Source organism: Anopheles merus, chromosome 3R, assembly GCF_017562075.2.
Source record: "Anopheles merus strain MAF chromosome 3R, AmerM5.1, whole genome shotgun sequence".
Classification (NCBI taxonomy): domain Eukaryota; kingdom Metazoa; phylum Arthropoda; class Insecta; order Diptera; family Culicidae; genus Anopheles; species Anopheles merus.
In genome coordinates, this window is record NC_054084.1 from 19,556,560 (window position 1) to 19,580,599 (window position 24,040).

Consider the following 24,040-nt stretch of genomic DNA (forward strand, 5'->3'; position numbering starts at 1 on the left):
GGCACAAAAATATTGAGCAAATAGGTTTAAAGCATTGGGAGCAGGTGGGAGAGGAATGGCGATACGGAGAGTAAACTCGGATGGAAAAGTCGTATCGGTTGGGAAACACCGCACAACTTGGCACACTTGGATGGACGATGTTGCGCTGTGTGCTGCCGCTTAAACGCTCCATGTACGCTCCACACACTCTTACGCAAGCATCATCGAACATTGAGCGTACGTGTTCGTATGTGTGTGCGTGAAAGAGAGGAAAATTTTGACAGCAATCCTCGGTGGAAAAGCCAATTCGGTGGAAATTCCTTTCCCGGGCCCTCTTCAGTCCAACGTTCCCAGACGGCATCAAGGCTCGGTGTGCCTTACCGACGTTGGTTCGTGCGTACTCACCCATACTGCGCGAGCCTGGAGCGGTGCTGCTGCTGCTGCTGGAATGGAGGATGAAAGTAAATAAATTGTGCCAATATTAACTTTGGAGATCGAGCGAAACTAACCTTAAACGGATCCCTACTGTCGAGAGCGAGCCGGGGGGAGGAAATTGGAATTGTTTCCCAAGGTGCAGCAATTTATCGCCTGTAACAATGGCGTCGTGCAAAGAACGTAGCTTAATTTTATGCCAGCTTGCAGCTTGTTTATGTTTGCCTCACTCACAAAACAAACGAAGGGACAAAATTGTCTTATCACAACTTAAGCTGCCTGAATTTCTCCGTCAATCGACTTTACAACAAACCAATTTACTCTCAAAAAAACAAATTGATCCTTAAAATCAATTTAATATCAGAAAGTTATTGAACTAAACCCACACGAGAAACTAAAAAAAAAGGCTTTCATCAATTTAGTTCCTAAATTCAATCAGCCCAATAAGGCAAATGACCGACGCTCCATGTACCATTGCTGCTGCTGCTGCTGCTGCTGCTGCTGTCCTTCATTTTATTATATTTTCCCTCGACCTCTCTCGACCTATAATCCTTTTTTCGTCCGCACCGAGAGCCCTGAAAGCTTTTAAAAGTTTCGGGACAGTCGGACCGCAGCCACACGCCCGCTATCGATCGGTTTTCTTGGGAGAGAAACGGAGAGAAGAAGCCTTCTGGACCTCCGAGGAGATTCCTGCGTGGAGTGCAATTTGATTTAAGTAGATTTTGACAAGCGTAACGTAATATTCCTTTCTACCTTTCTCCCAGGGTGAGTTGGAGTTTTTCTTTCGTTCATTCTTCTCTCCGCTTTTCCAACGGGAATGATTCTATTTATTTTCTTTTATTTCTTACCACTCATAAAAAAACTTTTGCATTTTCATATTTTCTTCTCCCTCGATTTCCTTATTTCGTTCTTTGAGCTTTCGTTTCCACATCGTCCAAGAGCGTTCGGGCAACAGTCGGCAGAGAAGCAGCACAAAGAACAACTGTCTGTTTGGGGATGGGTTTTAAACTTTTATGAAATTCAACCGCCACAGAACCACAAACCACGTCCTTGTGGAAAGAAGAATGAGTCGCATGCGCGCCTTTGCAATTTGAAATTGCAGACGGTATTGGTCCGGGCCGAGGGCCATTGCTTTTCCCATTCCCCCCCCCCCCCCCCCCCCCATCAATTTGTCCGTAGAGATTGGCGGAGGAAAAGGCGAGCGAGCGAAGCTTGTGGGTCTGTTTTCTTTCCACTCCATTCCAGACGTGACATTGCTTTGTTTGAAGCAGGTCGAAGACTTGCTGGCTGAAGAATGGAACGGATTTCGTAACATTTATTCTAGAAGACAGCCTGCATAATTCAGTGCCATGGGTTGTGGAGTAGATTTGGATGAAATAGACGAAAAAATATAATTAAATAAAGAGAATATGATCGAGCATTGATCCCGTTCTTTGAAGATAATAATAAAACCCAGATAATAATTTAAAATATATAAGAATAAAGAATAATACAAACAATAATAAAACATATGAAATAGAAAGATAACTTAAACAAGATAAAATATTATAAAACAATTGTAACAACGTAAAATAACAACATAAATTCCAAATTCATTGAAAAGAAATAGAAAGATTTGCAAAAACATAATCAACTTAAACGAGCTAACAAGCATTACAAACGAAACAAAATAACAAAAAGAGACACAACAAATAGAAACAAAAAGAATGAAACAAAACAATCAGTTCCTTAATGATGTTATTAGCGCAAGCGATTCGTACCGAACGGAAGTAAACCATTCCGTCGACACAGGAAAAGGACACGATGAAGACCCCTCAAAGTGAAATTCGCAATCACACACACACACACACACAAAAGGAAAGCAAATAATTTCGTTTCGAATGCGACCGAAGAGGGCCGTTCGTTTGAAACAATTTAACGAAGAAAGCAAAACCGTACAGGGGGGCGGGGGGAGAAGCAATCTGCCCTCACCTTACCCTCAGAACATGATAGATTTAAGGTTAAACGACGTTTCGGTCTTTAGTTCCCAAAATCCATTCCGAGCGACTACCGAGCTACCGACACGACTTTTGCTCTACATGAAACCGGAAGCCGGTGTCTGGATGCTGTCTCTCTCTCTCTCTCTCTCTCTCTCTCTCTCTCTCTCTCTCTCTCTCTCTCTCTCTCTCTCTCTCTCTCTCTATTTCTAAAATAGAAAGAACCAAGATCTTCCTATAGACCAAAACCCTAATGACATCAGCAGTTCTTACCATTTCCCCCTAGTTAGCTTTGTGTCTGTGTGACTTGCATGCTTCGGTGTCGGTGATACCTCTTAATTCCATCCTCCCCGAAACACGACCGACCAGCCGTTTTGTGGGAAACGGCTTTGTCGTAAACAATCCGAACAATCACGGGGCGGTGATCGCCTCTGACAAACAGATTTTTGTTTCTTTTCCCATTGCTTTCCCATTGCGAGGGTGATTTTTGCAATCAAAATTAGCATTTAGAGCATTTAGAGAATACTCCATGCGGAGGAGAATAGGATGCGCCTTAAGTGAAGAGGAGTTGCAGCTGGAGGGGCACGGCGACGCAACGCCGGGGTGCTGGTTCGCCTAATGAACTTCGCAATGCAAGTGGTGCGACGCTCGCCGGATGACTTCTCCGGATATCCGGAGTGCTCGAGAGCGCGCGTACCATTTAGAACGCTCCATTTATTCTGCATCACACTACCGGACCGGTGTGAGTGTGTTCTGTCTCGATACTGGGAAAGACTTACGCTTCCCGAACCTTTTCCTTGTCACTTCAGTGTTTTTTTTTGTTTGCTTAATATACATTAATCATTCTTGTGCGAATTTAACACACACCACACTTTTGCCATTCCTTCCTTATAATGGTCGCGCGTGCTACTTTCGCAATAATTCCTACTCCTCCTTTTTTATCCATTTAGGGTGATAACATGCCAATGTTACACGGTAAAAAAGAAGCATTAAAATAACAAAACCCGAAAATCCCACCCAGGGCGGTGCATCCGGAGCAAAACAAAACCAACCCTCACAGCATGTGAGTGATGATACCGTTGGTAACAGTGTCGCGCGAGCGGCACACACAAAAAAAGGAACCGCCCGCAGGTTCGGAAGTCATTAAACACACTTTTCAAATAATCGATACACTGAGGAGAAGGGCACCCAAACCGCGCCGTCAAAAAGGATGCAATAGATTCCCTATTTTTTGTTTTTTTCTTTTTCATCCCCGAGTCGCTTTCCTTCCCTCGGGCTAGGGGCTGCAACGGTGGTAAGCCTTTCCTGCATCAACCCCGTGGTACTCAGCGAGCACTGTGGTAAGCCTCATGTAACGGATGCAATTTATTTACATGATTAAGCGTTTAACCGGCTCATATTGCGCGGTTAAGATGCCGGCGGCAATCAACCGCAAACCGCCGCCAGAGCGCGGCTAGTTCCACATGGATAAACCCGCGAGCGGTGGTGGTTTTTTTCTCCCCCAAATCCGAGGGGGTTAAAAACACACGCGCGTTGTTGACTTGTTTCTAGCAGAAATCTATTACGCCTTCTCCTGCGGGGTGTTCTTCTCAGCCCTTTGTCCATCTGGGTTGATTTCATGCCCCAGCTGTGTGTGTGTTTGAAACCCTTAAACATGAGCTGATTTGTAATCACTCGTGTTTAAATGCACTAAAAAAGGTTCATGTTAACACACACACGTAGCGGTGTACGCATTTTATTGCACATTATAAGAACAACTCTATAAGTAGTTACGTTAGTCAGTTAGTTGCTTAACTAAGATCCACCGGATACATCGGCGTACCCTTGACGCCCAGCCCTGTTACCGCGAACAGTGCACCGGCCGGTGCAGGCTGCGGCGATTTGAACTCCTTCGCGGCCGTCGTCACGTACAGAATGTCCAGATTGGGGCCACCGAATGCAGCCGAGGTGACCTGCTCGCACGGCAGCTTAATCTCCAGCTCGACCTTGCCCGTTCTGTCCGCGTAAACGCGCGCGCGCGCAGGTGTGGTTGTGAAGCGACGCAAAGAGAAGGAAAAAACAGCTGTAAACAACTTGCGAAGGCCACGACGCAGCGACCAAAATCGTTACGATTGCAAACTTACTTCGAGTTCACCTTGTACACGGTGGATCCGCCAAAGGTGGCGACGTACAGCGAACCGTTCGCATCGATCGTCATGCCGTCCGGCACGAACGGGGGCCGCTCGCCATTGACGCGGAAGTCAATTACCACACGCTCGCCGGCTACCAAAAAAAAAAATAGAGTTTGTTGTTAAAACACAAAGATTGTAAACAAGTCAACATCACCTCACACACTTACAGATGTCTCCATTCGCGTCCACCTGGTACTCCTTCACGTCCAGATCGCAGGAATCGATGTAGTAGAACAGGTTGCCGGCCTCGTTCCAGCACAGCCCGTTCGACACACCGATCTTCTCCTTCAGCGTGACAAACTTGCCCTGCTTCGCGTCGTACCGGTAGAACGTGCCGAGCCGCATCTCGAAGATGTCACCCTTGGCCTCGAGGCGCATGGTACCGCCGTAAAAGCGTCCCTTGCTGTCAACCTTCGCATCGTTGAAACGGTTATCCTCCATCGTCGGTTCGACCTCGCCTACCGTGCGCACGAAGGTCGCTTTCTCCGAGCGGCCGTCCCAGTCGACGAGCGTCACCTTCCGGTCGGTGCCGATGATAAAGTGCCGATCGTTACCCTTGACCGGAATGATGAACGAAATCACCGGGAAGCCATCTGGAAGAGGAACAGAAAAATCAGAATTCGTTAATATCCTCAAGCGATTATTGAAGGTTATTACACAACGTGGTCCAAGTAAGCATGTGACCTTATGACATTGAGATTATGCCGGTAAGCGGAGGAGTTACATAATGTTCTCGTGGGCAATCTTGGCAAGTGAAATTAGGCACAACAATCTCAAAGAATTGGACCAAATCGTCAGCTAAACGCAATTCAGAACAACTCCTTAAATAGTTTGAATGATTAACACTTACCGATGGTGGCATTGTACGTCTTGTTCTCGGCATAATCGTAACGATGGATCGATCCTCCGTAGATATCGTTGTAGTACAGGCTCTGACGTTCCACATCCCAGTGAGGTCCTGTCGAGTGTGAAGAACAGCATTATTAACTCACATGTTACATCACACACCACTGAATATCCTGAAACACTTTCACATTCTAACACACACACACATACCTTCTCCAAGCACGGACAGTGGTGACGGTAGCTGCTCAACCTTGTACGAGGCCATCTTCTTCTTCTGCTTGTCCGGCGAAGGCTTTGCACGATGTAATGATGTCTTTTCAACCGCTTGCTACGATCGACTGAACCGCCAACCGGTACCGAGTGCATTCTTTTATACCGGGTCGCGTTACCACTCACCGGTTTTGAAGCGTTACCACCAAGATGTTACGTTACATCTTCTGCGCGACCGTTCGGGCAGTTCATTATCAGTAACGCAGCTGGTTCCTCGTCGGCAGCATTCGGCCAGCATCCGGCTTATCGCGCGGTCGGGTCCCGTCCCCACGCTAAACGATCACTTTACACTCATTAAAGGATCTGTCTTATCGATAAGGGGGATTGGAACGATTTTTGGCCGTTTCGTTGGAAGATTTGATTCGGTTGGCTTTCGCTGCCGTGCCGTGTTGAGATAGTGCTTAGATCGGGTTTTTGAAATTTGAACCTCCAGCGGGGTGCGTTCTTTTTTGTTCGTGCCCATGTGAATCGTGCGACCGTTGGTGATAGGAAACCGTCACTTCTGTCAGCGTGATAAAGATTTCACTGTCAGCCGAAGGAGAGTTTTGTCTTCCGTTTCGTTTGCCTTCCCTGCTCCCATTGCTCGAGTTTCAAATAATTCATTCAAGCCGTATCGACGACACCCGAAAGGGTCGTGCACCGATAAGACGATGCACCGGCTGACATTAGATGAGTTATTGCACGATTGTCGGTGGTATGGCTATGGTTTCGCTATCTGTGTCGCTGCAGCCAAACCCCGTAATCAGGACGGAGCGCAATTATTCTCAATGGCGGTGATTGCCGAATGGTGTGATATGGAGGGTAATTAATTGGATTTTATTGCCGGTAAGTTGAGCTCGTTTTCCGGTTTTTTGGACAGCAACCGCGAAAGCGCCAGTTCAAGTTCAAGGTTCGTATACGTGTTGTGGAAGAGTTTCTTTTCTGTTGATTGAGCGGTAGTAGGTCAGATTTTAAAATGCAATTGAACCACTGCACTATTTACGCTTGTTAGTTAAAGTAAAGCATGTCTATGGGTAAGAACAATTGTAGGATTGTACTTGATCTTGAACACTGCAAAACTGAATAATAAAAGGAGTTGGAATGAACAACACGGTTTAAACCTTATCAAAAGCTGCCCGAAAGTAAGCTAATGTGATAATGTGTTTCTAGCAACAGCATTTATTACAATTCTGACAGCTCTTATGTATTGCTGCAAAAACTAAAAGCACACGCGTGGGGGCATTCCGTCACGTTCTAGAAAGCAGTCGATCGTTCGAAGAATAACACAGATTTGTGGTTATTACGTCCACTAGGGTAACCTGTTAACGATCATGTGCGATAAAAAAAATACACCTTTCATAATGATTATACTCGTCAAAATGTTTTACATACAAATAAATTTACTTATTTGATGCACATTGTCTTATATTTATCTGCAGAAAGCTATCCTTCCAGGAAAGGTCGCATCTGCTCATTATTTCTTCATTCAGACAGTTTTGAAACGATTCTATTTCAGTATAAAATTATTATTTATTCATGTCAAACATTATAAGCGTAAAGAGAAAGCAAATAATTTAATAAATAAGTGCATACACTTTCTTTTTTCCATTAGTGTACAATTTTAAGCTGATTATGAATATTTACACCATCTCTTGGTGTAGTCAATCTATATTAATCCAGAAGCAATTGAATGAGTGTGAGGATTAATGTTAGCGATTGAATGTGGATTTTTTATTTCTAATAATTTTCCTTGATTTCCTAGAATTTCAATTATACGCAATACACGCGTCAACTAAATATAATTAAATTATTTCAATAAATCCTTTCGATGATCTTAGATATTGGGATAATTTGTAGTAATGTACATATAATTGGAAAATATCTCATTTTTCTATGTTCATCATATGTATAACAACATACAAGGTTTTCCCAAAGATTTTCGATGTGTTCCGATTTTGCTTTAATTTTTCCTCCGATTAATGGACTGTTTTTTTACGCATTTTCCAATCGTTACCAATTTTATTGAGTATTTTCACCATTTTTAAGCATTTGATACAAATAATACATATTATTTATTTCTGATATAATGAAAAACATTTAAAAAATGATGATGGAATTCTAAATTATATGGAAAACGGACAATGAATCGCGAGATGAACAAAAAATAGAAAAATCGAAGAAGTTCAAAATATTATTAAGGTACAAAAAAACAACCATAACAACCCCTGTAATTCATATTTTTATTGGTTTTATTTCCAATGACAATGAAATTAAAATATAAAAAAAAATTAAACAAACACCAGTAGTAGTTGTGCTTGAAAAACTGTCAATTTTAACATTTTTTTTTTATATTAAAATTTGTTCTTAAATTATTCGGAAATTTTTCACCTCAATTTTTCCACTTGCAACTAAGTTACTGCATCCCTGGGTGCAAAAGCAAGTACCAAAAGTGAATTTAATTTCCCAACAACAACCGCCCGATAATCCATTAGCCGTAATCAGTGTGTATAATCATTACACAACTATTCAAACATTCGCATCATCCCACCCAGACAGAAAGCAGCAAAAAATAAAACTTTTACCCGTACAAACTCGCTGCACAAAAACAACCACACCCACACACACATACCACCTAAAATCACATCACGGATAACCCCGTTTGATGTTTCGCTCCGATAATTGATTCCCTTTTTTGTGAGGCCCCCGCGTTGCGAAAAGTAATCTGCGTTATTATGCATAAACCATCAACCCCGGGGGTGGAGGGGGCGGAGGCGACCTTCATTACACCGAAAATCACGTTTGCCCCGGTCAGTCAATCCGGTTGAGTCGGAAAGTGGTTCGGATTCAATTATCGGCGGCACTGCTGATCTGCTGAAGGGTGGTGAAAGGACATTGGATGAAAATTATGAAATTTTCAAACACACACACACACACATACAAGAGGGCGTAATTAAAATGGGACGGTGCCTGCTTTCGCAGAATACGTGCCCGGAGTTAACTTGCTACCCCTCAAATGCAATAATTGCCCTCATCGGTATGCTAATTTATGCTGCTGCCATACACACGCCAGCAAAGCAAAACAAAACCAGCAAAAAAAAAGGCTCATCGTTTGGTGTAAGTAGGCCTGGTTTCCCTTTTTTCCAGGAAACTGTATTAAACTGCTCCTCTCACGCACGCTCACTAAAGCTTTCCATGCTTTTGTGCTTTTATTGATTTGCTCTCTCACTCTCTCTCCCTCTCACACACACACACACTGCTCTTAGTGGAAGCTGTTTTATCGCACCACGTTGCAGGACAAGACAAGAACGATGTAAAATGGGCAAATAGATGTGGCTTAAATTTTTAACGTTTTCCAACCACAAAACACATTCCCATTGGGAAAAAGAGGGAGACAGAGAGCGCACTGGCAAAAAATCAGACGAAATTGAAGAAAGAAAAATGCGACGAGTGGTGGTGGAGTTTTTCATGACTCCACCAACATTTGCAACCATTCTTGCGAGTTTTCCTCCGTTCCCTTTCCATGCCGCATTCCACTGTTACCGCATTATGCCGTGGATTGGTGTAAAAAGTGGAAATGAATAACGAAGCCATTTTCTTTATTTTATTTCGCCAGGCTCCTCTGCGCCACTCTTTCCCTTTCTTCCTTTTATCCTCACCTCCCCAGAGCGATGCCCATTTTTTGCCACCGTGCAGCGGAGCGCGCTCGGTTTTGATGAAATAAAATTTTATCATCATCATATTTTATGAGGTATAATTTGCATTTTTGCCCACCCTCAGCACCAGCAGCAGCATTTTTCTTTTCCTCCTGCTGCCAGGGAATTATCATGTCATGCAGTGTGTGTGGGACTCTGCATACACACAGGCGGCTAGCACACAACCGTTACGAGATGACTGACATTAAGCTGCGTATCAAAGGAAGCCACGCTTTCACGTGTTGTGTTGAACGTTGCCTGTTGGCGGGCCTGTCAGTAGTCCCTCACATACACACACACACGTGTGTGTGTGTGTGTTTACAATTCTCACCGGGAATGTTCTTGCCTGTTCAGTATTTTTCTCACACATACACACGCTTGGTTGCTTTCACTTCCGGTGGCGGTGGTGGTGGCGGTGTCACAAACATCACTTTCGTGTCGTGAATTAGTAAATTGCGAAACATTACTACTGCCACGGGTGGCATGGAGCAGGGAGCGGTTTGGTTTTCTTTATTTCGTGCACCGCACCGCACTCGGCAGCACTTGCCAGGAATCCATCAAGCAAAGACGCACCGACCACGAGAAGTGCGGCCCATACAATCATGCATTTTTGATTACCGAAATGAAATAAAATTCAGTTTAGCCCATTTTAATGCACCCCGGTGGGTGACGGCTCACGGTGGGGAGGGGTGGTCGGTGGTAGTAGGTTAATTTGCCTTTGGCCCCACCACCCCCCAAGGGGCGGTAAAAAGCAATGGTTCGGTGGCATGATGGGTGGTGAAATTATGACTACGTCAGAAACAGTACGAGGCTAAGTGGATTTTGGCCAATAAAACCTTTGGTAATCCAACGTTCGGAGTAGGACAGTGGTGGTGGTGGTTGAACTGTAGTGTGTGTGTGTGTGTGTGTGTGTTATTTTTATCTCATCACGTTTTAGAGCGCCGATGCGTTTTAGGCTGTGAGCTCTCGTGTGGTTTTATGTTTGGGTAATGCATATTCATGGGTAATTCTTTGCGAACGTGAATATGGCATCATCCAATTGGAGGATTTTTTTAAAGATGACTAAAAAAACTATTCAATAGGATCAACTGTTTTTGTGGTGCCACGTTAAAACGAGAAATGTATGAAATTTATCATATTTTATGTAAGAGATTTCACTAAATTTAACTAAAAATCCTTCTTTTACAAATTAAAGATGAAAATTGAACGTTTCCCGCAGGAAGACCTTACTATGCGCCTAAAAGTATGCAATATTTTTTACAATAATGGTTTAATAGAGCATGTAGATTCTGTTGTAGTATTCATTCATTTTGAATCAATCCCTGTAATCAAGGTTAAATATCGAATGCTGAAAACTCATTACAAATTAAATTAAATCATTTCGATGAAAGGTATAAGCTAAACATTAATATTTATATACAATTAATCAAAACATAAGCAAAAGAACAAACTATTTCAAAAAAAACAATGCAGAAGAACAAATATATATTCGAAAGGTTATACAATCAATCAAACAAAGCGCTGAACAAAAGAAAATATTTGATTAATGCAAATTGAGCACAACTAAGAAAAACCCTCGACCTTCATACCATACAATAGCATAACTTCAGGCGCTTCCAGGATGTTTGCATTGTAGAGCTTCTTTTTAATGTTTTTTTTTTACTTTATTATTTGTGTTTTAAGGCTTTTTTTACTATACAGGTGAATAGCTAAATTAAATGCCAACTTTTATAAAAAATATCACTTTGTTTTAGGTTAAGCTGTTAACAGAATGAAAAGGATTATTGCTGTATTCATTCTATATAAATACTCAAATAAATTATGAAATGAAAATGTCATTCTTTATCAATTGTTTCTTAAAATAATAATAAATATGAAAGGTATGGCAAACATACATCATATTACCTATGAATTTGAATACATCATACTTTTATCGCGAAGCATCGTAGAAGGAATAAAATATGGCGCAAGCTTTCCTTGATAAATCTAATACAATCAAGAAATCAGAATCAACCATTAAATTTTCATCCCGTTTTTGCTACTAACCCACCCCTAACACACACACATATACCCGGTACAAACAGTGTCGAAAAAAAAGAAACAAATGCGGGAAAACTTCAAATTCGGGTCATGAATAAGAAATTAAATCATATTTTTTGCATCTGCACGAAATCCCCACGGTGACATCCACACCGAGTTTGGAAAAGTGTACGTAGCAATCGAATCAAAAAAACAAATTGAAACAAAAGAAACGTTGAACCAAACACACACACACACACGTACAGCATCAGCAAAAGCAAACCATTGCAGCAAAAAGCAACCCAAACGCCGGCTGCCTCTTTTGTCACCCACAAAACCGTTCATACTGTCCCCTTTTCGGTTCTGCCGGATGTGAAAGAAAACATAAACATTAAGGCGACAAAAGGCGTAGGCAAAGGGTGGAAAAAGGAGAGGGGGTGGGTTGCTACAACGCCATCGTGGAAAGCGCGTGGAAATGGAGAACGAAACACGGGAAGAAAAAACCACCCCAAAACGAAGTGGGCGGAGTTGATTGTGCACTCTTGATTTTCTTTCCCTGCGAGTGAGTGTAGCAGGGGAAATAAATAGGGATACACTGGTATCGTTTTGCGCCTTTCCGTCTTGGCGCTGCAAAGGCTGAAGAACCTGATGGCAAGTGGCACAGTCGGCAAAAATATCCATCGTTGTGCGGGACGGGACGGGACGGGAGGAAGGGAGTGTATAAATATAAATGGCTAAAACAGAATTGCGCACGAAAGGCTAAAATAACAAATCGTGCTGAGTGGGAAACAGCATGAAAGTGTGTGCCCCTTCCGATACTAACCTTTTTGGCGTCTCGGCATAAATGTTGCAAAAAGGAAGAGAAAAGGAGAGCGAGAGAGCGCCACGAAGAAGTACAGGAAAAAGGTACCAAAGTGCGGGCAGAATAAAATTATAATCCGAATGAATACATTTTTATCATTTTGTGATTACTTTTCTCTTGTGTCGTTGTGTTGCTTCCGCTGCCGGAATAAAGAATTGGCCCCAGCAGTCACTAGAAGCGGAAAGACCGGGAAAGAAAGTGTATAATTCTTTGCTTCCTTTCTGCCGCCTCTGCTCTTATCTGAGACGGCTGTCCTTCTGGGAAGAAAGAAAGAAAACGGTGTCTAAACCTCCTCAAGACTCAGGCAAGCAATGAGCAAGATGCTTGCGAGGAGGACGATGACGCGCAAGGACGCACCCCGGCGGGAGGGTAGATTAGGAAGGTTTAAAATGAAATAAAAACGAACACACCAAACCGGAGCGAGGGAGCCCGGAATGGCAGCCCAAAAAAAAATGGAACAATTTTTTCGCTTAAATATTGCATCAAGCATAATTTGCTAAAAACGATATTCAAACGAAGTAGAACGGCAACATTTCGCAAACAGCAGCAAAGGAGCAACGGGAGCGAGAACCGAATTATGCTCTTTTCTTTTGACTTTAGCAACCGTAAACGTGCACGCGAATGTGTGTTTAGCACAATGGTGTAAAACAGTGATACCATCGCCCGAGACGGAGCAGTAATCCTTAGCCCGAAACGAATGAGAAAACATTGCAATTCGGCGGATGGAATTGTAGAAGCTTGCCGCGTACGACTTGAGAAGAAAACAGTGGTTCTTTTTAAATGCTTTAGCTGGTAATAGGACGGACGGCATCAAGAAGCATTAGAGTAGCATTGGCATTAGGAACAGGGTGGAAGAGGCTAAAGGAGCTAAATCATATAAATTATTCAAATTATACGTATACAGCCTTCTTTTGGCCGAAAGTCTTTTAAAGTATGATGAGAATGGCACCCGCTTTTCATCGGACCACCTCCGGAAGGTATTAGTGTCCACCGTTGGTCTGTTCTGCCATGCTTCCTGCTTGAAAGCAGCGAAAGTCTGCTTTTTATTCTGGTAGCCAGGTTGGTAAGGAATTTGAAACACTTTTTTAAATAATTTTAAATTAATAATAAGAATGATTTGTATTGTGGAAAGTTCAATCGTTGGAGAGCTCAACCAAGATAGGTTTGAGAGAGGTTTATAGACGATGATAGGTTAAGGTTCTATACTAGAACTATAATAGGCTTGATATCGGATTGATTTTGGGTTCAGATCGAATCTTAGTATATTTGTAACAGCTGGATTAACTTGAATTGTAGGACCTGAATAGGTTCAATATTAGGTCAAGGATTAGGATAGATTCAGTGCCATAACAGTTCAGACATCAGTTCTTGAATCAGATCAGAGGAAAGGTTCAGCATCAGATCCTATTCATCAGATCCTACCCAGTGACGGATCTAACGGTAGGCGGACTAGACGGTCGCCTCGGGCTCCGTCCGCTTGGGGGCCCCTTAGATCTATAGTATCTAGTATGTATAACAGTTGGGCGTCATGGGTTTAACCCCCAAACGGACCGTGCCGCCATACGTAGGACTGACTATCCTGCTATGATGATTAATCCATAAAGTCACTGAAAGCCAAACCCCCAAGGGGTACACCTTGACCGACGACGGTTGTTGAACCAAAAGAAGAAGAAGAAGAAGGAGAAGATGTATAGCAGTTGACAGAGTTCTTGCCGGATTGAACCGGTGTTTGGATTTGGTACAAGCTTCTTTGCCTTGTTTCAATCCCAGAATCAGGAAAGGTTCATGACCTTACAAGTTCAGCCATCAGTTCTAGAACTAAATGATTTCCCTATCAGATCCAGGAATTGAATAGTTTCAGCATCAGGCTCCTAATCAGGAATGTGTTTAGTATCAGTTCTAGGGTCGGATGGGTTAGAAAGTAGATGTTAGATCAAAGACTAGGATGTTTCGTATCAATTCCTGAACTAGAAAGAGCTCTTTTCCGTTCTAGCACATGCATAGTTACAGTATCAGTTTCAAGATCTAATAGGTGCGGCAACACCTTCCGGACAAGGATAGATATGATATCAGTTTCCGATCAGAGATACATTTGTTATTGATCAGGGATAAGACCAGCACCAGTACCTAGAACGAGAAGCGCAAGGTAGTAGTTTCGAAGTCACGAAAAGTTCAGTACCAATTTCTAATAGCCTCAGAAAAAGAGATCACAGTCTATTATAATTAAAGACAATTCTTACAATTACTTGAGAATACACATAAAAAACGTTTAAATTATGTTGAAAAATATGGACAGTTTCATTTTATTTAAGTAACTTTCTTGAACTAATGGCAAATTATTATCGAAAAAGAAAATCAATTTAAATCATTAAATTAGTAGCGGATCTACTTTACACTCAAGAACAGAAATACATACAAAAATGCCTCCTATACCATCTCCAACAGCTCCTTGAAGGTCAACATCCATCGAACGTGTCAGTCTACATTGTGATTTAATGCACAATGTCTGGCAACAGATTAAGATAAATCATGACACTGTCTGCCCCCTTCCATGCTGGTTCGATTGAAGCGTTAATGTCTTCTGATTGATTTCACATGATCGATGAAGAATCTCTCGTTCATTTACCTCCTGCCTGAGTGAAAATTGTGAATAAAACAGTTCAATTCAAGGGCAAAACTCTTACATCCAGCATCGCCAGCAGCCAATGTTCATGTGTCGACACCCCCAGTGATGATTCTTTTTAAAACAACTGCATGTCCCATTTGCTGTCTGCTGTAACAGATCTTAAACACAATTTAGATCAAACGCTCGTTAAAGGACCACCATTTACTGTATTGGTCACCCAGCAATAAGGAAAACTCCACACCAACCACCACCGAAACCCGTCCCGCTTCTAAAGAGATTCGTAAATTAAATTGTATACACATTTATTCAAATCAATTCGATCGCAAACGATGCAAAAAAGCAAGAGGGACCCACTCCCTCATTTGCTCTTCAAATTCAAGATCCGCCAAGTGTCACGCAGCAAAAGTGGTTTGCGTACGAATGCGATGCGCTTGAGAGATGTTTTGCTACTTGAGCTGATTGGCACTGTTGTCAGTTGTGTGTCAGTGTTCCCGTTTTTACGCCCTCGCCCCCTATCCTACCCATTCCGAAACACAATGGCCATCCAATGGCACGATGCCATCGTCCAGCGACGTTGGCATATGGTTTTGGATGCATTAATTAATCTTAATTATGACTAATAAAATTTGTTCATCATACGAATTAGACTCGATACGGTCTGGGGATGGGCGTGCGTGCGTTCTTATCGGCCCGGTGGACCCGTTTGGGAGGGTGATGGTCCACTCCTAAACGAACGTTTAGGCTGCGATGACGTGCACCTAAGTCCTTGCCACGGAACTGTGGCTGACAAGATCGAACAATCGAACAAACGAGGAGGGTTGACGTGGGGGTGTGAATGAGCGATTCGCGAGCTAGCCTGGCATGGGCATGGCATGGGCCTGACAGTGCAGCACAAGAAGCAAGCAATTGAGTGATTCGTAGGTTGACAGATCAATTAGTAAGGAGCCGGTTGGTGATGGTGATGCTGCCCGCCAAGTGGCCGCGGTATTAATTGGCGTTAATTAATTTATTTTCATCATCTGCGTTTGTTTTGCATAAGTGCTCAATTCGATTGACTCGGGTCCGGTGCGGAATGTGTCTTTGGGCGCGCGAGCGGCGTTTGGGGGGGGGGTAGTGGTGATGCGATGGAGCAGTTGTCAAGCACGTCACACGTTGATATGCAGATGTGAGGATTAAACTCAAATGATAATTGGGTGAATTTTTTATGGCATAATAAAAATAACATTTGGCATATGTTCCATGGCGTATGAAAAGCCATCCTAAAACGAAACCAAGCTATACAACGCCCTCTAACGGATTATCTGAAGCGAATTCCCTTTTTGTACCGATAAATGCATAACTTCAGGCGAAAAATTTTAGTTCATGGGGAATTTAGTATTGCATTAGTCTCAATTTGTTTAGATACCGTTGTAATCAAGTTTTTCTACTTCTCTGAAGTACTTTATACAACATCTTGTCAAATTATTTTAGATTTTATTTTGATATTGTGATTTAAAGAGATTAAAACTGTAATTCTTCTAACACGGCTGTCAAACATCAGGTAATACGTAAATGTTAAAAAAAATGTAATAAACTTATTTTAAAATTAATTTTCTGTAATATAATGAGCTGAGCTTGATTATTGATTTTGAAGTAAATCTTAAAACACAACTTTTGTGATAACAAATCACTTGCATCTAACAACCTCTATTCAAGATATTAGTTGTTGCCTAAGGCTCTCTAACCTTTGTGCACTTAATGTAGGTGTCGTTTGAAAATTTGAAGAAAATCACATTCCAAACAAAACCTTCAACTCTGAAAAAAAAAAAAACAATAAAAACTATAAACCATCCCATCAAAATCCCATCATTTTCCTAAAACAACACACCAAGAGTGTGTTACGCCGTTTCTCGAAATAGCTTCCTCTCGAGAAAGGCAAAACCCGAGCCGCAAGTAAAATGAAAGTGCGAAAGGTTTACGTTTTATTTGATTAATTATTTAACGGATTAGATGCGTTTGATGTGCTTAGTAAACACACAACATACGCACACGTGAACACACAGGCACACACACATCAATGCGCCCGTTGAGCAACACTGATTTCCCTGAAGCACCACAACCCCGCCCGGTGTGTTTCGATCAATCGACCATTTTGCTTGTGCTCTTTGCTTAATGAAAATCTGTGCTTTACCAGTGTGATCCACACTCAACACTCCTCTCTGCGTCGCCACTTCCACGAAAGGGCCACATTTTGAAATGTGTCCATATAGCCGAGTGTGTGTGTGTGTGTGTTTTGTGTAGGTTTATTGAATTAATAATTTTCCTGCTGCAAGCGAAAACGGAGCGCCAAGAAAGTCAAGGTGTACCGATTTTCCGTTTGATTATTTACATGGTACACAGGATACACCACACACACACACACACACACATACAGTCGCAGCCGATCTTCAGCAAAGCAATGTGTTGGGGCTTGGGCTTTCGGGGGGAAAATCACAGGATTTTCCATCAGCTCCAAGAAAGGGTGAGGATTACGATGGTGATGGCGGTCAAGCGTGTAAAGGACTGAACGTATGAGCGCTCTCTCTCTCTCTCTCTCTCTCTCTCTCTCTCTCGCTATCTCTCTTCTTCCCACTTTATGTTAAAACATGTTTTAGCTAATTTGATTTCCCATTCCTCCTTTGTTCTCCTCCTGCGGGCTCAAACCCAAGATTCCGGGAATGCGGAAAATCGGTTCCAACACGCCGCCAACAAGCACTCGAGTCTTCTCCATCTCTTTCCCCAACCGTCTTACATCCATTGGTGGTGTGTATGCGGCAACACGGCAACTTATCCCTCTTGATTACACAAACCCATTAGGAGAGTGTCCATTTTCTTGGGCACGTGGGGATAAGATCCGGAATGGTTCTCGCTCTCTCTCTCTCCCTCTATCAGAACAGAACCACAGCCCGGTACACACACTGTGTTGGAAAGGGGGATTTAAAATGCAATTAACCAAATCACCGAGAGCTGACCAGGATTACTGAAATATTGATGAGCTTCAAGGCTTTCCGGCACTTCGATTCTTCGGATACATTCGAACGGCAGAGTGGAGACAGATGCCGTCAGCAAGGTTCAAGGCAGGTTCGGACCGGCCGGACCGGACATTGCACCAGCCGGCCATCACAAGCCAGCAAGTTCAATAAATCGTATTTAGCAGGTGATGAAATTAGCACCTCGACGACACCAGGCGTCACACAGTCTGCATCAGTTTGTGTGCGTACGTATGTATGTGTGTGTGTGTTATGCCATTTAATTAAGGATCGCTTCATCCGGCCCACCACACATGCTAATTCAATTTCCACTTTGTGTTTGATAATTAAGAGCCTTTTTCTTGTAGAAACTTTGCACAAGTGTTTGGCGTTAATAGAAAGGGCTTAAATAATGTGATTTTACATACAAAAAGAAGAAGCCAATTCAATGCGCACACCCATACACTCGCCCAGCAAGCGGCAATGTTTAATCTTCAAACGTAATTAAAATACGTCTTTCCTGCTCAGTGCTTTCCTGGTTTCCTGTTTACCCCAGAAGCGTAGGATCTTCTCGTGCTCGGTGCTGCTTCCCTCTTTTTGAAGTTTTTGTAGCAAACACGCGCTCACCTACCAAACCCTATTTGAGATAAGAATTAGCAAATTAAACAGCGTAAATTACATCAAAAAAGCTTGAGCAGCAGCCGAAACGGTACGAGCAGTAAAGATCGGATGGATGGATGGATGGACGGTTCGTCCGCAGACAGAGAGACATTGTACATTTGCCGTTCCCGGTTTCTCGGTGCGCGGAATCATTCGTACGGTTCATTTCTAACCGTGCAAAATCACGAAACCAAACACTAATATTTCCACAGAAGATTAAACTTCATCTTGTCCCCCAATCTCGCCCCACTTCCCGACTCTGCCCCACCGCAGGGCGCGTGTGGTTTCATTTAATTTGAATTTGAATTTCAAAAGAATATCAAACGCTTCGCCTTTTCTCGCTCACTCTCTATCTCTCTCGCTCGTTCGCTTCGCATTCGAAAGAGCCGTTTGACGTTTGCCCCGTATGATGACGAGTGGCACACACCTTAACGCCACTCCGAAGTTGATTACAAATTCCAGTTAAATCATCTTCCAGCCGCCGCCACCGCCGAGCTGGAAAGTGTAGTGGTGCCGATCGTTCGTCTCATCAGGCAACGCAGGCCAACGCTAATTTCCACTCCATCAGGTGTGTGTGTGTGTGTGCTGCTTCAGCTCTTCAGGAGGTTTTTCTTGTTTTTGCTCCACAACCAAACAGTGCCTGTGCTCGTGGCAAAAGTTGTGTTCCAACAAGTGGAGAGGCTGGATCAGACAAGCACGGAGAACGCGGGCGGTTGTTTCTTCGGGCAGAAGTTAATTCGATAATTGGAGATAGATTAACGGTAATGAAATGTGATCACGGGCGCGAGCGAGCGGCGGCAGCACGAAATGGTTTCGAGTTCATGATTAGCAAAGGGCGCTTCAACATGGTTTTTTGACAGGTTTAGTGCTGCATTATGTTCCAAATAATTTTGCGAAAATATTATTCGAATCGTTTTGAACAGCAAATGACTAAAAAAATACGTTGATTTTTAATATTCCTTTTTCATACAACTGTTTCACAAATTGCTCTCCTTTATTTCATTGCAGCAATGGCGGATTCCGACCGGTACTGGATAACGGGCAGCCAAGGACTACGCCACCGCTGTTCTTGCCGCCCCATCTTGCTTCCCTGAGCTCCCAGTTTAATCCACCGCTGTTTCCCAGCTTAAAAGGTAAATTTTACTTCTGTTTTTGATTGAAAGGCAATGATTATCTGTACAACGTGTAGAACATAAAACAACCTTGGGAGCTCTTGAGACTTTGTTTTGGCACATTGTTGAACATTTTTATAAATTGGTTTTTTTTTTTTGGAAAATTTGAAATATTTTTAGAGAAACCCCAACTTTTTTTTTTAAGCATAATAAGAAACCCATCCAAACAAATTGGATTTGGAGATAAATGCTTCAGTATGTTTAGCTGAGCATATAACAGATTTTCCTAAATTTACCATAAATATGCATATTTTTATCGATGTCGGACTTTGATGATTCTAAACTAGCTTCTAAACTATTTGTTAGAAAATTGCATACAAATGGATTCGTTTTAGTTTCATCCTTGAGTAGCGAAAATAAAATTACCTCGACAAAAACATAATTTTTATTTTTGACGTTTCGTGCTGGCAAATGACCACTGTGCACTGCTGGTTGCAAGTGAGAGCTGAGGAAAGCATAGTAACTAATTTAAATAATAATTTAGGAGAATAGTTGTAGAATTAAGTTTCATGCGTAAACATGCATTTTATTAGTCAGATGGTTTATGTAAGTCAATTTCATGCAACTGCTAATTCAAATGCTGCTGACAGTGGTTAAAATCAGTTTAAGGTTCAACCTTATACAGAGCTTTAATTAACCTTATATGAGAGATACAGTTAGTCACTGACTGGCCATGCTCCTCAGTAGCTTAGGCAGCGCTCTATATGGCATTAAACTAGTCAAAAGACTTGAACAAACAATGTTATGGTATTTTATCGTAGAAGCGCTTATAAATTCCTTTTTTTGTCATTGAGGCTAGATATCGATCTTTGTAGAAGCTTTTCTCGTTACAAAGGTTTGGATAGTTAGATTATTTCTACAATATGTGTTTGATATAATTTTTAAAAATAAAGTGCAGCCGATTGAGCTTTTAGATTGTCCCAATCGATGGTTACGTTTTTTCCCCCTAAAACATTACAATCAATGGAATGTAATTTTCGAACTAAAAATTACACTTAACAATATTAAGCTTCACATTACCAGACTTGCTCATTTCATAATCCTAATGAAGCTAACGAGAAAGCTCTTAGCCCAACCGTGCCCTGTCCTGCCCTGCCCCGAACTAACTTACACACTTACGGCCACGCTGCCCACTTTCACCCAAACCCCACTCAAAATAGACCCGCTCCCAGGAGCGAAGAAAACGCGCGTTCCTTCGTTACAAGAAGGCGGTACACAAGACACGACGGCGCCACCACGCTCTCCAAAGTGAGGCTAATTAATTATTCACTTCGTGCACAATATTGATAATTTAAACAGCATCAAATTACACTTTAACGGCATGATTATGTCTTCCCCACCTCGGCCGAAACATGCTGCTGGCGATGGGGGGGGGGGAAGAGCGAGCAGTGAAAAGTGAAGGAACCCTGTGCTCACCAGGCAGGAAGTACCTCCTGCTAGTCAAAAGATGGTGGTTGTGCCGGCTCGATTGCCTCAGTCCACTGCGTCCTTCGCCCTCCACCAAAAACCCTCCAAAAGTGCGATGGAAAATTTAATAAACGGAAAGAGCGAACGAAGGCAATCATGCTGCACCTGTGCGAAACCGCCCCAAACACACACACACACACTTTCCGTGCTGCCACTCATTTTGCAAGCAACAAGGGCGAAAGGTGTCGCAAGCGAAAAGCCACAAGCTGCTTGATAGCACGGAGCAGTGCCCAAGAAAGTGCCCAATAGTTCAAAGGGAACTTTCGTTCGGTGTGAAGCGCGATGCGGTTTTCTGCTCAGCATTTTCGGAATGTTCTTCCGAACCCTTTCCTCCCAATGGAGATAGTTTACTGCTAAGAAGATTAGTGTGTGACGGGGTAGACACCAGCACCACCACTACGGCAGATGAGGAAACTCCCGCTTGATTGAAGTGCATCGAGACACGGACACCGAACTTTCCGCACGCCCGCTGGCACAAGCGCTAACACTCTTACACGACACGCCTTTCCCCGTGGATGAATTATTCATCCCGAACGCAACCGTAGCACCTTGCTCTTTATTGCTAGCCAAGCTAAGGTAAGGGTTAGTTGCTAAAGGAGGGCTAAACTATTACACTAAAGGAAGCAAACTCGTACTGCTTCCTATACACACACACAAACACGGATAGGATGCTTTCTTCACTCACCAAACTCAAGACTCAAGTGTGCGCTCGTTCCATCATTTCCATGAAAATTTTACCACACCGAACCTCATCGTCGTCGTCGTCGTCGCCGTCGTCTCAGCGCGTGTCTGGGGGGAAGCGTTGGTTGGTGTAAAACAATTTGCCTTCCTACATTAAAATATAATTCTGATTCACCGCGGAAAAGATTTATGCTCACGCTACTTGAATCAGTCAGCAACAGCGCTAGTCTGTGCCAAGAAGATGGCTCGGGTTTCGCATGGGAATGTTCCTGGAAAACAGGTTGTGTTCCCACTGGCAGACGAGACGGCGGCCCTTTTCGACGAAATCCATCAATATTGATAAGATATTTTCTACAATCAGGTTTTACAATCAGGATCAGGCTGCTGCTGCCTGCACTCTGAGGATCGGTTACAACCCCCCCCCCCTACTCCGGTGCCGTACAAACCCGATTAGACAGTCTCTGCCCGACAGTCTTGTATTGAATTAGGATTTTGATGGATTATGAGGGAAAACATGTGTTACATTCCTTGTATTGCTTTAGTTACTTTTACCGGTATTTTTAAGAAGTGATTGTGTTTGACTTGCTTTTATAGCAGCCACAAAGCTTTTTTGACTCTTATGAAGGATAAAATATCACGTTAAATAGCAGTCTCATTTCCAAACAATGAAGAATGAGCTAATTACTTCTAGGATTTACTATTTTTGCATGTGTGTTGATTTTGTAATAATTTTACTTATTTATCAACAATATTTTGCTAACATTCGTGCAGCCATTTAATTTAACAGAAAAAAAAGATGACTAGGACTTTTTATTTTTTATCATTCACTTTCATTACACATCATTACTTTAGTCACGCAAATCTACCACTGAAATTCATGTGTCGCTCATTTCAGCCTGATAAAACAGATAAACCATTGTAAGTTTAATTATATTAAAATTACTTGAATTAGATAGAATCAATAAATGCTTATCTTTAAAGTTTTACAAACAATCCGGTACATTTTATGAGAAAATTTAAAAACAATTGATTAATGTAAGATATTAATACAAGAGGCACAAAGTGATTTCAATATCATTTACCGTATTTATTCGAATTACGAAAACTTAAGGCATTTTTGGTATTTCGTATGCTCCTACTAACTCAATTTTAATCGGTCAAACCTCTGTAATATTCACTTTACTAAAACAAACCTTCTACATTTGAAAAATATATAAATATTTCCAATAAGTTTACTTCAAAACACTGCAAAAACTCATGAAACTGCAACGATATTTTGATTCATATTCCGGACAGATTCGAGCTAATGTTTCAAATTACGGACGTTTTGATTCATATTCCGTACAGCCTCATAATCTCGTTTATAATCGTCACTTAAACACATTTTTTTAAACATATATTTTAACGTCCGGACACCAAATTCTTAGACGCATTGAACCGAAGTACCGCTGCGGAGATTCGGAGATTCTTCCTGTACGGCCATCAAGCACATTGAGCACATCTTTCTTCAAATATCGTAGCTTTATAATTATCTCTGAATCTTTGTTCTTGTTATTATCACTGTCCAAAACCATTTTTTTCCAAAACCATAACAAACCATATTTGTCCAAACCAATGGTTAACCACAATTTAATATTAAAATCTAAAATCTATATCTAAAATTAAACGGCGGTATGGCCAGCGACTAGATATGAATAATTTCAATTAAAAAAATGATGAGTGTCCGGAGTTTGAAGCTGTCCGTAATATGTATGGAGCGTAACGATAAATGTTCATGTTCAATGTTCTAAAGAATTAGAGAATAATTATTACAATACTTAGTATAAAAAATATTAATTTGAGGTAAATAATTTAATCTTTCAAGCATTATTTCTTCCTCCTTTTGAAGGCACAAATACAAAGTTTAGTTCAATCCATAATTATATGATATAATGGTTACCAGTTAATAAATAAATAAATAAATGAATAGATAAATAAATAAATGAATAGATCAATAAATAAATTAATTAATTGATACATAAATAAATAAATAAACAAATAAATAAATTAATAAATAAATTAACAAATAAATAAATAAAAATAATGATGATTTATATCCCTGGAAAAATGTCTGAGGTTAATTGTATATGCAAAATTTGAATATTTTCCTCCAAAACTGTTGTCATTTAATACCATAAGTGAAGCATATAATCTATTTGGAGCTGTATATTGTTATATCAAC

The 24,040-nt window shown here is 41.8% G+C and overlaps 3 protein-coding genes across 4 annotated transcripts in view; 1 reads left to right on the forward strand and 2 right to left on the reverse strand.

The window, feature by feature from the left end:
- LOC121596331 (homeotic protein ocelliless-like) overlaps positions 1-24,040 on the forward strand; it is an 86,900-nt gene that overhangs the window by 58,507 nt on the left and 4,353 nt on the right. For both annotated transcript variants that reach the window (XM_041921177.1, XM_041921178.1), the window contains one exon: positions 19,508-19,632. In XM_041921177.1, the coding sequence (XP_041777111.1) occupies positions 19,508-19,632 (125 nt within the window). The remainder of the gene's footprint in view (positions 1-19,507; positions 19,633-24,040) is intronic.
- LOC121596332 (regucalcin) lies at positions 4,087-5,747 on the reverse strand. The gene is made up of 5 exons (XM_041921179.1): positions 5,615-5,747; positions 5,409-5,516; positions 4,726-5,151; positions 4,511-4,649; positions 4,087-4,382 (listed from the first exon to the last, which is right to left on the reverse strand). The coding sequence occupies exons 1-5, from the start codon at positions 5,667-5,669 to the stop codon at positions 4,178-4,180; spliced, it is 933 nt and encodes a 310-aa protein (XP_041777113.1). The 5' UTR covers positions 5,670-5,747; the 3' UTR covers positions 4,087-4,177.
- LOC121596328 (chromosome transmission fidelity protein 18 homolog) overlaps positions 5,847-24,040 on the reverse strand; it is a 45,119-nt gene continuing 26,925 nt past the window's right edge. Inside the window, exon 10 of the transcript XR_006005273.1 lies at positions 5,847-6,595. The gene's annotated coding sequence lies outside the window, so the exon portion shown is untranslated. The remainder of the gene's footprint in view (positions 6,596-24,040) is intronic.